At 44.8% G+C, this 15,450-nt stretch overlaps 1 protein-coding gene across 1 annotated transcript; it reads right to left on the reverse strand.

Moving 5' to 3' along the window:
- Positions 1–2,572: 2,572 nt before the first annotated feature.
- Positions 2,573–2,992, reverse strand: LOC105558687 (serine/threonine-protein kinase CBK1-like). Its single transcript, XM_012006509.1, is given in 3 exon segments — positions 2,573–2,746; positions 2,748–2,839; positions 2,842–2,992. Coding segments are annotated over 3 exon segments (204 nt in total). The 5' UTR covers positions 2,885–2,992; the 3' UTR covers positions 2,573–2,677.
- Positions 2,993–15,450: the final 12,458 nt, after the last annotated feature.

Genomic DNA, 15,450 nt, shown 5'->3' on the forward strand with positions numbered 1-15,450 from the left:
ATTGCAATATTTATAGTATACCTAACCAAATTAAAAGCTCGTTTTGGTTTATGACAACTATATCATAAGTTGCATGGACCAATATTGTGTCTATGAGAACTATAATATATTGTTAGGTCAACCATAACTTACGTAGTTGGAAGAATTATAAAAATATGGCTGGCTCCAAAAATGACTATAAATTATAGTGAGATTGTGGTAACTGCAACTATTTTTTTCTCTCAGTGTAAGATTACTTATCTTTTCTTTAAAAGATGCCTCCTTGTACTATTCTTCGTGAGTGCAAAGTGTTGTAACCAATGAACATAGTGAACGCAATGTATATATAATAAAAAGCGGAGAATATTTATTTCCAATATAAAAACTATTATTGCTATTACATATAGTTATTCAAAATTTTATTTGTGGTTGTTATTGCAATATTTATAATACACCTTACCAAATTAAAAGCTCGTTTTGGTGAATTATGACAACCATATCATAAGCTGCACGGACGAATATTGTATCTATGAGAATTATAATATATCGTTAGGTCAACCATAACTTAGTAGTTGGAAGAATTATGAAAATGTGGTTGGCTCCTAAAGCGACTATAAATTATAGTGAGATTGTGGTAACTGCAACCATTTTTTTCTATCAGTATAGAATAACACGGCACTTTGAAGAACCTTATCAGAGTTGTTTGAAATTTTACCATATATTTCTGGGTAAAAAAAAGACAGCAACTCATTTTAAGGCCCACAATTAGTAATCAAATTAATTGGATTGTTCGTAACACTAATCTTTTACGACTTTTACCTCGCGTAACTAAAAATCGCATTTAGCTATTCTATCTATATCCAAGATTTTAAAGTAATTAATCAATTCTCTCAATTAATTCTGTCACTAACCGAAATGTTAAGTTGCTTAAGTACAAAAACACGGTCAAAATTTTTCCCAAAGTAGAGTTACGAACAATCCAAATAAATCGATTACTAATTGCGGGCCCCAAAATGGGTTGCCGTCTCTTTTTTCCCAGAGATTTTACTAGTAATTCCACTTACAAGTATACACTTTACCAGTAAAGTGTATGGTAAAATTTCACAAAACTCTGATAAAATTCTTCAAAATGCCACGTTGTCCCACAATCATATGATTTTCAGAATAAATTTTAAGAGAAAATTCTCTCCGTGTAGCTTCTGGCGCTACATAATTTCGTATTAACTTTTATGACCTTAAGCGCGTAAGAGCCTTTCCGAAGTCCCATTTCGATAAGTGCGCGAAATACCCGGATTCCTCGCCTCAGGATTGTAGGGTTGCGTCTAGTCTTACACACGGTGAAAAGATGGTGAAAAGCTGCAGAGGGACGGAGGGGGAAAAGGAAAGAAAAGAGAGCAAAGAGCAAAAGAGAAAGAGAGAGAAAGAGAGAGCACAACCGCTCCATGTTGATTTTGGCTCGCAGTCTCCAATTTCGGCGACGGCGCGGGCGGTGGCGGCGGCGGCGGCGGCGGCGGCGGCGGCGGCGGCGACGGCACGGATGGAAATATCGGCCGCTAAAATAAATCGACGACAAAGACCGGCGATCCAACGACACGCTCGCTCGTTGGAATGCTCGATCGAGTCCTTTCCCTGCCGAAGATAACAATTCCGCCCGACGGATTGCGTCCGAAGTGCGTTAAAAGCAGCCCGATTGAAATCTCACATTTCCGCGTCGCGTCGGTTCACACACGTTTTACATACGTGGCAAAATTTCAATTTTCTCATTAGCCAAAAATTCGAGTCAAGAAGAGACTCAGCTGGAACAAAACACGGTTGAGACAATTAATCTTTTACGGTTTCACGCCGCTGTAATAAATTCGAAAGATGACTTGCTGCTCCAACAAAGAGAACTGGAACAAATAAGTTTGTATTACAATATGAGGAACCAAAAGACAGGGTGGAGTAGAAAAGTGTATTGCTTAGGAATTACACGCGAGTATCGAGGGGGTCGGTGTTCTCGGGCTTGTATTTCGGAAAATTAACAAAGCAGCGGGAGGAGAGAAAAGGAAAAGAATTGAACATCCATTCCACTAACCAGAACACAACGTACTAGATTTCGAACCAGCGAATCAGTTTTACTCTTCGCACGGCATGCGTAACAGAATAGTACGCGAAACTCGACCTAATCTGAGTAAAAAAAAAAGAAAAAAGAAAATTAACCGCCGTTTGCTACATTATATTTTAAGTACAGCGCGCGTTCACTCCCGTGACATTTGTGACAGTCTCCCGAAACGCGAAAGGAGGGAGAGAGGGGGGGGGGGAGAGAGAAGCGCAATTTGAAAAAAAAGGCGCGCGATTCGCCGCCTGAAAGTGGCAAATTCGTCGCGCGCGTGTTTTTCTTTTTTTTTCGCCCCGCGAATCAAAAACATTTTCCATGCCGATAAATCCGCGCGCTGACGCGCGCAATGACTACCGTCGGCGACATAAGCCGGCGCATTGAATCGCGACGTAAACGTCACGTGTATATCCGGGGGCCGTGATAGCGCGACGGCGTGGAGAGGAGAGACGTGTCCCCGCCCGTTAGCGAGTGCCCGCGGAAAAAAGGGACGACGGAGGAGAGGAGAGGACTCGCGGAGACGTGGGAAAGCTGGCCGGACGAGGGACGAGAGATGCTCGTGACCATTCACCTGTCAACTGTCTTCCTCCATGCCGTGTCCCGTCATCGGTGATGCTGCTGTTGCTCCGCTCTGTTCTGCTGTTGCTGCTGCCGCTGCTGCTGCTGCTGCTGCTGCTGCGCGCCGCTGGCTCTTCTTTTTCCATCTCCTCCTCTGTTCTCCTTCACGGTGGCACATCGGCAATGCCATCGGCTGGCTCACGTAGTGTGCCTACCAAAACATCCTCGACGATCCTCCATTTGACTCGCCATTCAGCGCCGGTGAAACAGCTTAATATAATCCTATTTAAGAAGACGGCCATTGTGGCGGGACTCGGGGGGGAAATCGATGGAACGTGACCAAAATTATTTACTCGTTTATTAGGATCCGCGTGGATTCGGGATTAGAATTCACGTTTGACACGCGACAACACGGGGCTCGATGAGCGACTTCGCGAGGATGCCCGGGGGACGACGGATCGACATTCCCTAACTTCTTAACTGCTAATCCCCCGCTAATCGACCAGCAGATAATCCAGGCGAGAAACAACCCTTGTCTCACGCCGCGCTCACCTAGCAAAACATCATTTTACAAATTTATATAATTGTTATTTTTCTAGGGACACAGGTGTGTAGTTAAAAACATAAACATTTACCCCGCGTGTTTGTTATTTCAGCCTGAAACAACACATAAAACAACACGCGCCGGGCAATGCGGGGCAACGAGTTAAGATATTGAAAGAGAGTTCGTCCTTTCGTCGCAAATCTCATTGAAAAGTTCGCGCCAAGTCGCGTGGTTCAATTCCCTCGCGGACTTGGTTCGGCTCCAAGGTCCCAGGTTCGAATCCTGGTCTGGTCCTGGCCCGTCAGATTTCTCGGCGAAAATGAATAAGTGGCGCGTTGCTAAAACTCGATCCATTGCAGCGCGAAGGAACCGATTCCTGGTTCTCTGATCCTTCAGACTTGAGCGAGCACGTCCGCAACACGCGGCTGGCTGCGAGGGCGCGGGACGGCGACGTCTGCGGGCATAGGTGGATAAATTTTCAGCCATGTGTTCGTAAAGTATCTCCGGTGGAATGCCGCGTACGTGTCCAGCCTTTGAGAGTCGTGTGCCGCGTGAGTGCGAGGGCGTGGGGGCTCCTGTCATCGACGTTTCCCGGCAACGTTCCCGCATTACGGAAGAAGAACGGCCTTTTTACGTGACGCACCAGACACGCCACTCGCGAGCCGACCGGGGTGTCAACGACTTGACCGATGGATCGAGAAGCCGGATCCTCTCGGATTCGTGCCCGAATCACGCACTCGCGATCACGCGCTCCGGGCCGCGTGATCGATCGAGAACCTCCGTGACGCGACGCTCCTCCGATCGGTGGTCCACGCGTTCGGTTACCCCTTTTGTGATCCGCGCTGAGGTGAAGTCACGTCGGTGAAGACACATCTGGTATAAAATTAGAGCCATTCACTCCTTCTCGCATTGTGCCGCGCATACTTTTATTGTCCGTTTGTCGAAGCCAAGGTTACGTCATCCCCCAAGCGAAGCAGTGACGTGAAAATTTAAGGAATCCGACGATTTGACGACGCGAAGGAGCTCGACGATCTAACGATTTCAACCGGTCCATCGACTTCGATGCGAGATGGACTAAGGTGCGATATAAAAAGTCGCTTGATATAACGAACCGAAGAGGATCTTGTGGACGGCGTCCGGTCGCGCGCGATCGCGCGAGGACGCCGATCGTTAACGTCCGTCGAGAGGAGAGGCGCGCGAGGCTCTCCGCTGCTCCACGTAAGGTCGCATTGTTTACGGGCGACGGGCCCCCGTGTCGCCCCTTGGAATGATATCGCATAAATGGCCGTGCGCGCGTGAGTCGTCTTCCACGACGGAGACCAGTCATCGTCTCTCCGGTCGCCGCGCGTCTTCCATTGTTGCGCCCTTCTCGATGCGCAGGAATCCCGCAGGATGTGTCACTGCCTGTGACGCAGCAACCTGCGCGCGGAGCAGGTCCAAGTGGCGACGACGGCGGCGGGGACCCGGGGACGCGTTTTTATTGTTGCCTTCGAAAAATGACCACACGAAGCCTTTTTTCACCCAGCTCCATTGAGCTCCTCCTGGAGGGCCTCGACGGACGCCCCTCGCTCGCATACCCGGAGCTGCCCCGGGGCCCGCACACCGAACCGGCTTTGCGCGGTTTCATTCATAATGCCGGGCCACACCGGGCCGGGCCCCGAGGCAGCTCGGGCCTCGAGTGGAGGACTCGAGCGCGCGAAGTGGACCGGATGGTATTTCACTCCTTGACAGCCGTCGCTCCTCCTCGTTCGCTCGTTCGAATTACGAGTATACCGAAGGCAGGTATTTTGCTTACTGTATAAATAGTCACCGCGCGATATATAGATGATCCGCGCGGGTAGCGTCGAGACCGCGAGGTTGAGAAGAGGAGGTAGACCCCGATAATGGCGCGGACCGGTGTGTTGGTATATTAACGGGTACGCTCCTCTGTCGACGTGTCGAAGAATAGTAGATCGGTTAATAATGAGAGTTAACGGTACTCTGAAATATCACGAAAATTACCTTCCTCCGTCCGGCGAGGTAGGTGGAAACTCTGTGATATTTATCTCCGCTATTGCGTGTTATCCACTGTAAATAGATCATCCAATGTTCTCTGTGGATTTATGAGTAATTCGTCAAGTCGCTCCAGCGTTTTAAATTCAAGTGTGACGGGGCTACGATTAAAATGTAACAGTGATAGAGTTATAACCTTTGTCATAATTGTTGCGTTACGTAATTCGGTGCTGAATCTCATTCAACCTTGCGATGGAAAGATTAATGATCGGAGTAACAAAACGTCGTGATTTTCGCAAGCCTAGTCCGTAAAATCATTTATCTTCGCCTACTCCGATTCGAGCAAGGATACCAGCTGGACATTGTGTTACAATAATAAAAAATTCATTGTATTATTCGTGCTGCCAAAAAGGCATAGTCCTTTTCTTTAAGAAAAAAAAACAAACATTTCGTTATTTAATCTCTATTATATAACGGAACCATTCATAAAGCGATTACTTGCGTATTCGAATAGTATCTCGAATCCGTACTTTCTGCGCTTGTGAGGGAACCGAGATTACTTTTCGGCGTCCCTGGGAGAAGAAAATTCTATATTACAAAAGAGACCCGAGTCGAAATTTTGGCCCTGTACGTTAAACCTTTAATTCTCTTGACCTAAGACGGTAAAAGAGGTCGAACTGCAAGTACAAAATTTACTCCTACTTTAAAACTGATAGTGTAAAAAGATTCTACTTTTACCAATTTGGCATTAAAGTAGTTCTTTTCAAATAGGAGCTGAAGTAAATTTTTAGGATTAAAGATTGAAGGAAGGAGTAAAAAAATATAAACTTTGGAATGTTAAGACGGTAAAAGAGGTCGAACTGCAAGTACAAAATTTGCTCCCACTTTAAAACTGATAGTGTAAAAAATTTCTACATTTGCCAATTTAGCATTAAAGTAGGAGCTAAAGCAAATTTTTAGCATTAAAGTAGGAGCTAAAGCAAATTTTTAGAATTAAAGATTCAAGGGAGGAATAAAAAATATTATGTCACGAAAGTAGGTTATTGCTGATCTATGTAGGTGTGTAGGTCAGCTAAATAGGTGTATATTATCCTTAAAAGTGTCAAAATAGCACCAACATTTCGACTCGGGGATACGTTCGGTATTCCGGTATTCCGGTAGTACGACAGGCGGACAATACGTCGGTATGGCGCGTCCTGAAGCAGCCAGGCTGTCTAACGCGAGAACAGGAATTTCGGAGGAATTTCACCTTACCCCGTTAAATATTTGCTTTTTCGCGAGGCACTCGAGGCGCTTTGACGTCTCACCGCGGCTTCGGGAATGCTGACGATGATTTTTAACTTCGTGTTAAGTCCACGTGGGTGACTTGGAGAGTTCGCCTCGATGATTTTCATCCGCGGCTACGAGGGGTGGACGATGCGCGTCCGAACTTCTTGCGCGCGCGGTCCTCGACACTGATTATTCATACATTTATGCGACAACGCATCGACTTATGCACTGAAATATTCACGGAAAATACGGTTTTCCGAGAGTTTCGCGGATCGCGCCGCGGGAGAGTCGATTGTAAACAACTTACTAAATGTATTTGCAATACAATGTTGTCTTTATGCCGTAAGGGCGCGAGCGTACGTTTCCTACTTAGGCCTTTGTGAAAAGTTAACGACAAATATGTCGACGGTGATCCACAGAAACCGTGATTCGAGTTGTCGAACAACCGTCCACCTGGACAGGAGGATCGAGATTAACCAGGGAAAATCTAGAATCCGCGTAGAACCTTGATAGCTTCGCGTGGCGCGAGCGTACGATATCTACTTCGGCCTCTGTGAAAAGTTAACGACAAACATGTCGAAGGTGATCTACAGAGAACGTGATTCGAGTTGTCGAACAACCGTCCACCTGGACAGGAGGATCGAGATTAACCAGGGAAAATCTAGAATCCGCGTAGAACCTCGCGATAGCTTCGCGACCGCGCGCGGCGCGTCAAATCCAATTTCTCGAGCCCCCGTCGTTAAAGTTCGTTACCGGTCGCATTTATTTTTATTCCCGTTTCCCGAGGTAACCAGCAGACGGCTTGGCACCACGCGCGCACGGTGCCATCATCGAGCGGCACGCCCGAGTATTATTCTTCCGGTCGACTCATCGATCGCCGGTCCATTTTATGTGCTGATTTATCGCCTGTTTGCTCTCGTCCGGCAGCAGAAACGCGGCGAACGACCGATTTACGATCGACGACCGGCGGAGACACGGCATAGGAGGCGGACGAAGGCCGAGAAATCCATGTAAGCCTGCGTCTCCGATAAATAAATATTATCGCTTTTAAAATAATTAACAGATAATGGCATTTAATGTGCAGAAATAAAAGCGCCGGCTAATCGAGCGATGGCTTGCGGGAGTTAATAATATATGTTATTTAATTCTGGTTTCTTCCGAAAGTATTATTTTAAGGTGGCTAGAGTTATTTGCTGTGAAAAATCTCTACAGCGTTTTCCTCGACGTCAAATGAGACGAGAGGAAATGAACTCTTTGTACACGCATCGGCATAAATGCCGTCCCTATCCGTGTGAGGCGCAGCGCACACAAGCGAACGACCAATCCGAAAGTCATGCCTCGGTCGTCCGACGATCGGATTAGTCACCCGCTTGTTTGTGTGTGTGCGTCTCACACAAATAGGGACGGCATTTATGCCGATGCGTGTACAACAAACGCGTCGATAATTTATTAATTCGAAAAATCATTCGTCTATGTATTAATGCGAATTGATTTCAAATAATTACGAACGTTAGGTTGTTGCATATGAAATGGCCGGTTTTTAAATGAAACTTTCACCAATTCCTTTCAAATGCCAACTAACTGTTGAATAGTGGACGCCTAGTTCGCGCAGTATCTCCAACAGTTTAACGTCCATCGGATTCCACCAAAACCCTTAGCTCGTCGTTGTTTATGGCCGTTTCCGGGTGACTTCGAGGCTCATTTTCAAGGCTTACATCTCCCGAACGAAATTTTTCAAACCAACGCCTAGTTGTTCGTTTACTAGTTGCGCATTCTCCAAATGCCGTGTTTGATGTTTCTGGTCGCTTCTGCTGCATTGTGTCCAAGTTTAAACTCGTAAAAATGACCCATATTTGGCTCTTATCCATTATTTCAAGTTGTCGCGAAAACGTTGGCAGTCATAAAAAATGAAATATGGGTTTTGAAGATCAGGGTTGTCACTATAATTTGACATAGGTATGCCTCGTTTGACTGTCTCGTTTGATTGTCTCGTTCTGTTCATTGTTATAATAACGTTATTAAAACGAGAAAACATAAAGAAGGTAGGGAAAGGAAAGGAAATTAGAGCGCTGATAAGACTAACAATAAGATGCGGAAACATGGAGGAGGACAATAAACACTGGTTGAGTGAGGAAGATGAAAGAAGAATATGTATATTTTGTAAAGAAGGACGAGATACAATAGTTTAGAACATTATATAACAGATTGTAAAATGACGTCGCAAAGTGGTTTATTGAACTAGGTAACAGCGTAGAAGAGAAGTTGGAAAGATTGTATAATGATGTAATAGACGAAAATAAAGGGAAAATGTTATGTAAAATCTGGGAAGAAAAGGAAAGGTTTAAAAGAATAGCTAGTCGTTAGCAATAAAGTATAGCAGGGCAATATGAACTTGTGATAGGAGGAGGATAAAACGGAGGTAAAGAGACAATAAAAGGATAAAGGATAAAGAATAATAAATAATAAAAGCGATAGAGAAGAAGGAGCGGAGTAGGATAATAGGTAGATAGTAGATAAATAAATAAATGAATAGGACGAGTATGGAAGAATGAATGTATTAAGTTATATTGTAAACCAAGTCCCTGCACTTTCTGGCTGTAAGCTAAACCCCTACAGCACAGATGGTTGCAGTTACATTGCAGAAACGTTGCAATCTTGCAGAGACATTGCAGGGATATAAAATTGCAAACTTTCGATAGCAATATTGCAGCAATGTTTCGAAAATAATGAAAATACTATATTTTCTATTTAAAAAAATTTCTAATTACGAGAATTTTATAACGTTATTTTCATTGATACCAATAATGCGCGAATTATTAAGTACTTGATCAGTGCGGTGTTGCTCGCAATCTCCATCTATTGCGAAGTGACATAATCTCCTTAGGTTGCCTCGCAATAGCTTGCTGTGTATTGAAAAAGGCCCGGATGCATACGTAATTAGTAAATTCTCTGCTTATGTACAACAACAACAAATTATTCTAAAAATATTGCACTGCAACATTGCTATAATGTCGCACTGCAATCTCTCTGAGGGCGGACATTTCAACGTTGCTGCGATCCTCCAGAAACGTTGCAGCAATGTTGCGCAACGTTGCTGCAATATTGCAATCTTGCAATGTAACATTTCTGCAATCTTCCTGCAATCTTTCTGTGCTGTGTGGGAAGTGAATAAAGCATATATACGTATTAAAACGTCACCAATGTTACCGACCTGCGAAAACGGCTATTTTGTGTGCAACAACCTAATATTTACAAGAAAGCTGTTTGCGAGGATTGGAAGGGTTAATTGGTCCACAAGGCTTGCCTGCGGAGCACTTGGCGGTGGGTGTTCTTAGCGGCTTTTTCAGCAGAGCGGCGGAGAGTGAGTCGGGTAGTTTTTCTATCTAACGGCCAAACGCCTCTGAGGACAAATGTCCCGCGCCACCCTCGAGTTTTCTTGTCTCTCTCGTCGACCCCGTCCTCTCTTTCTCCGTCGAGCACACATCCTCCTCCACCTTCCCCTCCCGTAAAGACACGCCAGCTTTCATGCCCCATTACCACCGCTTTGAAACACGCCACGGCGAACCAATGAGCTTTTTTATTGCTCTATTATTGGCAGCGCGGTTCGCCGAGCCCGCGTACGACGGCGGACCTCGCAAAAGTTGCGGCGCGATTTCACAAAAAGCCGCCGACCGTGTTCCTTTAGCGTTGCCGAGACGGCGGGCCGGCAACCAAGTAGCTTCCTCCACAGGAACTTATCTCTTAATTTGAAGGCTGGCTGAGTCCTCCCCTCTTCTCGAGTATCTCGTTAACGTCGTGTTCTCGAGCAATATTGGCCGCGATCGGGAGAATTCACGTTTAAGTGATGCGATTAAAAAGAACGCGTGGTCGTCGCTAATTACTTTGACATTGTTACCGCCCGCCGCCCCGGTGGGATATTAATATATGTTTCTCGTTTCTTTATTTTAAACTCGGAAGAAAGAGAGATTACTCAATCGTGTCCATGGACGACTGAAATAATATTCGTAACGATCTTATAGTCAGGAAAATCGTGATAGCGCGAGCCTCAGAGGCCCACGGTCGTCGGATTGCGAACCGTCTGACGCTTTATTTATTGACCCGCCAACTAACTCTTTTCCAGAGGGGAGAGATCCGCGGTTAGATCGACAGGGCGATCCAAGTCGCTCCTCTTAATCCCCAATCCCGGCGCACAAACAGGTTGCTAATCGATAATAAACATAATAACAAAGTGTAAGTGTGCAGAAACACGTGTTAAATAAGAAAACTGATAAAATTGGTGCGCAAGCACTCGGATACCGCGACGAGCGAGGCTTCTCTTTTGGCGCAACAGATAATTGCCGCTCCGTTTCGCAGGGCCATTATTAAAATGTCGAGCCAAGGTCGCATCCGGCGCCACTTTGGCTTTGAATAACAATAGACAGCGGCCGGAATCAATTGCAAATAGGCTACGGTGCAGACAAGTCTATCCCGAAGCCACGCTTCACCGACCGCAATCTTCCGCTGTGCGAACGGTCGACATATCCGCGTGACGTATCTGTCATAAATGCCGTTCCTAATATACTGCAACGTCCATCACGGCGACGGGTTAAGTCAACATGGCTTACTGTCGTCATTAGCAGGACATTATCGTACCTAGATCAGAAAATGCTTCTACAACCTCCTGAATGCTTCTCGCGCGTAATAACCGACAGCTTAATTACCGCGCAAGATGTATGTTCGCTCATGTGTATCGCCACTCTTAGCGCTTTCGTAATTATTGCAACCTGTTGTCGCGCACGCAATTTTTACTCACGTAAAAATCTGTCACTTTACACTCCCGGATTGTAAATATTTGATAAGTATATTATTAGGGCTCTGTTGATAAACATTTCAGTTAATAAGCAGACAGGGGCGATAAGAGCCAAACGCTAGGTGTTCGGTGCGGATGTAAAATTGGATTTACTATTTTAATAAAGTCGAACAAGTCGAACGTTTCGATCAATCAATGCGATCCTTTTCAGTGACATCTAACGTATAAGAAAATAGATTACTTGTATTGCAACATTACTAAGCAAAAATAAATAAATATAAACTAAGAGCGGAAGCTTAAGTTATACGTATTTGAAAGAAGTTATAAATATTTGAAATTTTAAACCAAGATAAAATCGACCGACTGCATCTCTGATTTTAATTCCATATTTCTTACGAGATTTTCTCTTAAAGTTAAACAATTGAGCGCTTATATTATTTTAGAATTAACTAATTACGACTGAAATTGTGTTGCAGGAAGGGAAGATCTCGCTGATAACAGACAAAACTGGGGAAGTCCTTTTTAGTTAGTTGAGAGGATACTCTCAAATCAAGGATTTCCGTTGAACGATATTATTTCGCGCCAGGGATAAAAGGAGCAGATAATAAAGGCAACGGAGGTTTTTATATCGCATCGGAGCGTCTGCCTACGCTTCCTTCGGGCTCAAAGTGTACAACACGTCGGACAAGAGAGGGAGCACTTTTTATTCTACCTCCACCTCCACGTCCTACGCGTATATTTAACTTAGCATTTCTACTTCAACACCTCCTGCGCATTATTCGCGTCGAGGATGTCTGGCACATCGCTGATCCTTCGCATCTTCTCGCAGGGTACACCGCGATGTATACGTTGCACGCGCCTGCGTTGAATTTCCGTCTATAAATCTCGCAAAAACCTATATTACGCTCAACTTTCGACAACCGTTGTTACACGTTCAAATAATTATTTAATCCTAGATGCTATGTACACGCGCTTAAGCTTATTCTACAATGGAAGCAAAACGCAAGAGGAACCTAAGCCTAAGTCGCAACGCAAGAAATCGGCCAATGACAGTCGACAACATTCTCATATATGACTGTCGAAACTATTTCTTGCGTTGCGGCTTTATAGGCTTAGGTTTGATTTTACCAACGTCATTAAAGCCGACGGCACGCGATACTATTTTTCCCACTGAATTGCTTGCTAGGAGCCAATTAGAGTTTAGCCTTAAATCAGGTGATCTAAAACTCTTTATCCTTATTGGTTCTCGTAAGCAATTCAGTAGGAAAAATAGTATCGTGTGCCGTTGGCTTTAACTTTAAGCTTAGTTTAATTCGTTCTTTGTCTCTTTCCAACTGTTACTTTAGAAAGAGACAAACATGAATTAAACTAAGATTAAAGTTAAGCGACGTTTGGTGAAATCGGGTCTTAGTGTCTTGCGTTTTGCGTCCATTGCAGAATAAAACCAACTGCAAACGAAACTATTTTTTCTGCTGGACTGCTTCTGCTGGACGAGAGCCTAAATCAGGATTTAGCCTAAAGGCCGAATCAGACTAGCGAATGTCGACGCAGATTGGATTGGCGATTGTCTTCTAGCCAATGAGAGTAAAGCAGCCAGCGATTTAATCGACTCTCATTGGCTAGAGGACAATCGTCAATCATCAATCGTCAATCCAAATCCCAATCCAATCCGAGTCGGCAATTACTAGTCTGATTCGGTCTTGAAGTCACCTGATCGAAAACTCTGCATCCTGATTGGCTCCCGTAAGCAATCCAGTAGGAAAAATAGTACCGTGTGCCGTTGGCTTAAGCTTTAGCCCAATGCCGCGGCGCGTAGCCCGCCGGCTCGCGAAGTGTCGAAGATTCCACGCGCCGCAGATATACACACTGTTACGTACTGAGAATATTCTGTCAATCGTCGGCGGAGCTCGTTAGCGGCATCCGTCACAGCCGCGGACACGTCTCGGCGCCTTGGCTTCTCGAAATAATCGCGCGCGGACGCATAGAATATAGACCTCGTCTTTTCTACGCTCCCTCGGTCACCCTCTCCATTCCACCGCGTGCGTGTGGTAGCCCGCGTCATCTATCGCCCCGTTGAATCTCGCACTTTTTTTTGGCAGTAAACGATTTGTCTATGGCCTCGCGATACAGGGGATATTTCACGAACAAATAATTCGCCGCTCTATCTTCTTTCATGTTCACTCTACTAACGTTCATAGTTGAAATACTGTGAAGGTTCTAGTCGCGTTTCTACGTTAAAAATATTAAACGGTGAAAAAGTTTTGGAGAGCAGACTACTAGTGTGGCAAAATTTCAAAAACCTCTGACAAAATTCTTCAAAATGCCACGTTGTCCCACGGTTACATTGACTTTCAGGGGATTACAAATTTTCAAAGAAAATTCTCCGCGTATGAAATGAGTTTTTGCAAGCGGGATCTTTAAAAACGGCCGTGTCATATACAATATACAAAGTTTCTTAATCAAATTTTTCTATCATTTCCAGTTGCAATCGTGTATCTTTACGCGACGCTTTTACAATGGACACGTACGCACACGTGCATGCATACGTGCATTTAACTTCGACAATATCGCGGCGGGATTAGGCGCAGGGGGGGGACATTACGTAACGCGTTGCACAACGGACGATCGGCCGCGACACCGTTGGTGCGAGCGGGAAAACAATTCGTGATGCAACCCAGCGAATTCTGAAGGGTGTTGCAACGCCACTTCCGCGCGTGGATCCCCGCGTGCGAAGCGACGGCGAGGAGGGACGGGACTCCTCCGCGAGTCACTCCGGATAAAACGCGCGAGGAAATAAATAAGATCTCCCCGCGCCGCGAACGGGGAAGAGGGAAACGGCGATCGCGATCGCGGCAGCCCGCTCGTCCGTGCAGGTGGTTTTGCGCGAGGACACGGACGAACCGCGCGGCGGCCGACGTTGTTTTCAGAACAAACCGGCGAGCTTATACTCATAACAGGAAAAATATTAAATCACCGTCCGCCGTCGGCCCCCTCGAAGCTCTCGTCACCCCTTCCGCGCGGCGATCGAGCGATCCTTAATCTCGCTAACTCCTTTCCGCCGTTTTTCGAACGATCGCGCGCGATTACGCGACGATTAATTATGCAGATTATTATGTGAGTTACTGAAATAACCCCGGCCCTGTGGGAATATCGCTCTCTCGCACGTCCCCGCCCCGCCCGGCCCCGGTAATCCTATTTCTCGTATTGCGAGAGCGGAAAAGCCTGGATTCCGCTCGATTTATTAATAACGTGGAAAAATCGCCGCCCCGCGACGCGGTAATTAATTTCTTTTCTCTCGATAACGCGAGAGAAGAGTCGTGCCGCGAAAGAGTAGCGCGAGCGACGGCGAACGACAGGAGTGAGCAAGGTGACCAACCGTCCCGAATTTTTCGGGACATCCCGATTTTCGTCTCTCTTTAGAGCTGTCCCGAGAGAACCTTACGCCATTTGTCCCGATTTTTTACATAATGTAAGATAAATAATATAAAATATAATAATACGTCATATATTCATTAACTAAAATTCATTATAACCTTTATATTTTATGTTCCTGCTTTTATGTTCCGTTGATGATTGTTCTTTCATTTTATTTTAAGAATTTTACTAGTCTAATTTAGATTAATGATTATTTATATTTGAAAAATAGTAAAAGACTATGTTCTGTTGAATGTTCGATGTTGACTTAATAATGAAGAAACATTTGTCTTATCTACGTGTATCTAATTTATTCAACATACCTATTTAAAAAAATTATATGTCAAGATATATCATATATGAATAATGAACAAGAAGGGACATGTACATGCATATTACAAGGTAATCTGATATACTAATAAAAGTCCCGATTTTTTTGGTTCTGTCCCGATTTTTGGAAACTGATGTCCCGAAATTAAATGTTTAAGAGTTGGTCACCCTAGGAGTGAGGGTACTATTAAGGACCGTCTACATTGAAAGTAAGCAGGCATAATTTTTTAAGATATTTCTAACACTGGTCGAACTGCGCTCTAATTCGCCGAGAGTAAGAAATGGAAATGATTCATTTCCATGTCTTACTCCTATACTTCAGTTTTGACGCTTACTCTCGGCGAATTAGAGCGCAGTTCCATAAATATTTATAAAAATTATGCCTATAGCTTTTACACTGATAAGTAAGGGTTATGATTTTCTTACTTCCTACTGCTTACTTCCAATGCAGACGGTCCTTAACATTTGTCGTATGACAAA

Source organism: Vollenhovia emeryi, unplaced genomic scaffold (genome assembly GCF_000949405.1).
Source record: "Vollenhovia emeryi isolate VEMERY1.0 unplaced genomic scaffold, V.emery_V1.0 DF939321.1, whole genome shotgun sequence".
NCBI classification, from domain to species: Eukaryota; Metazoa; Arthropoda; class Insecta; order Hymenoptera; family Formicidae; genus Vollenhovia; species Vollenhovia emeryi.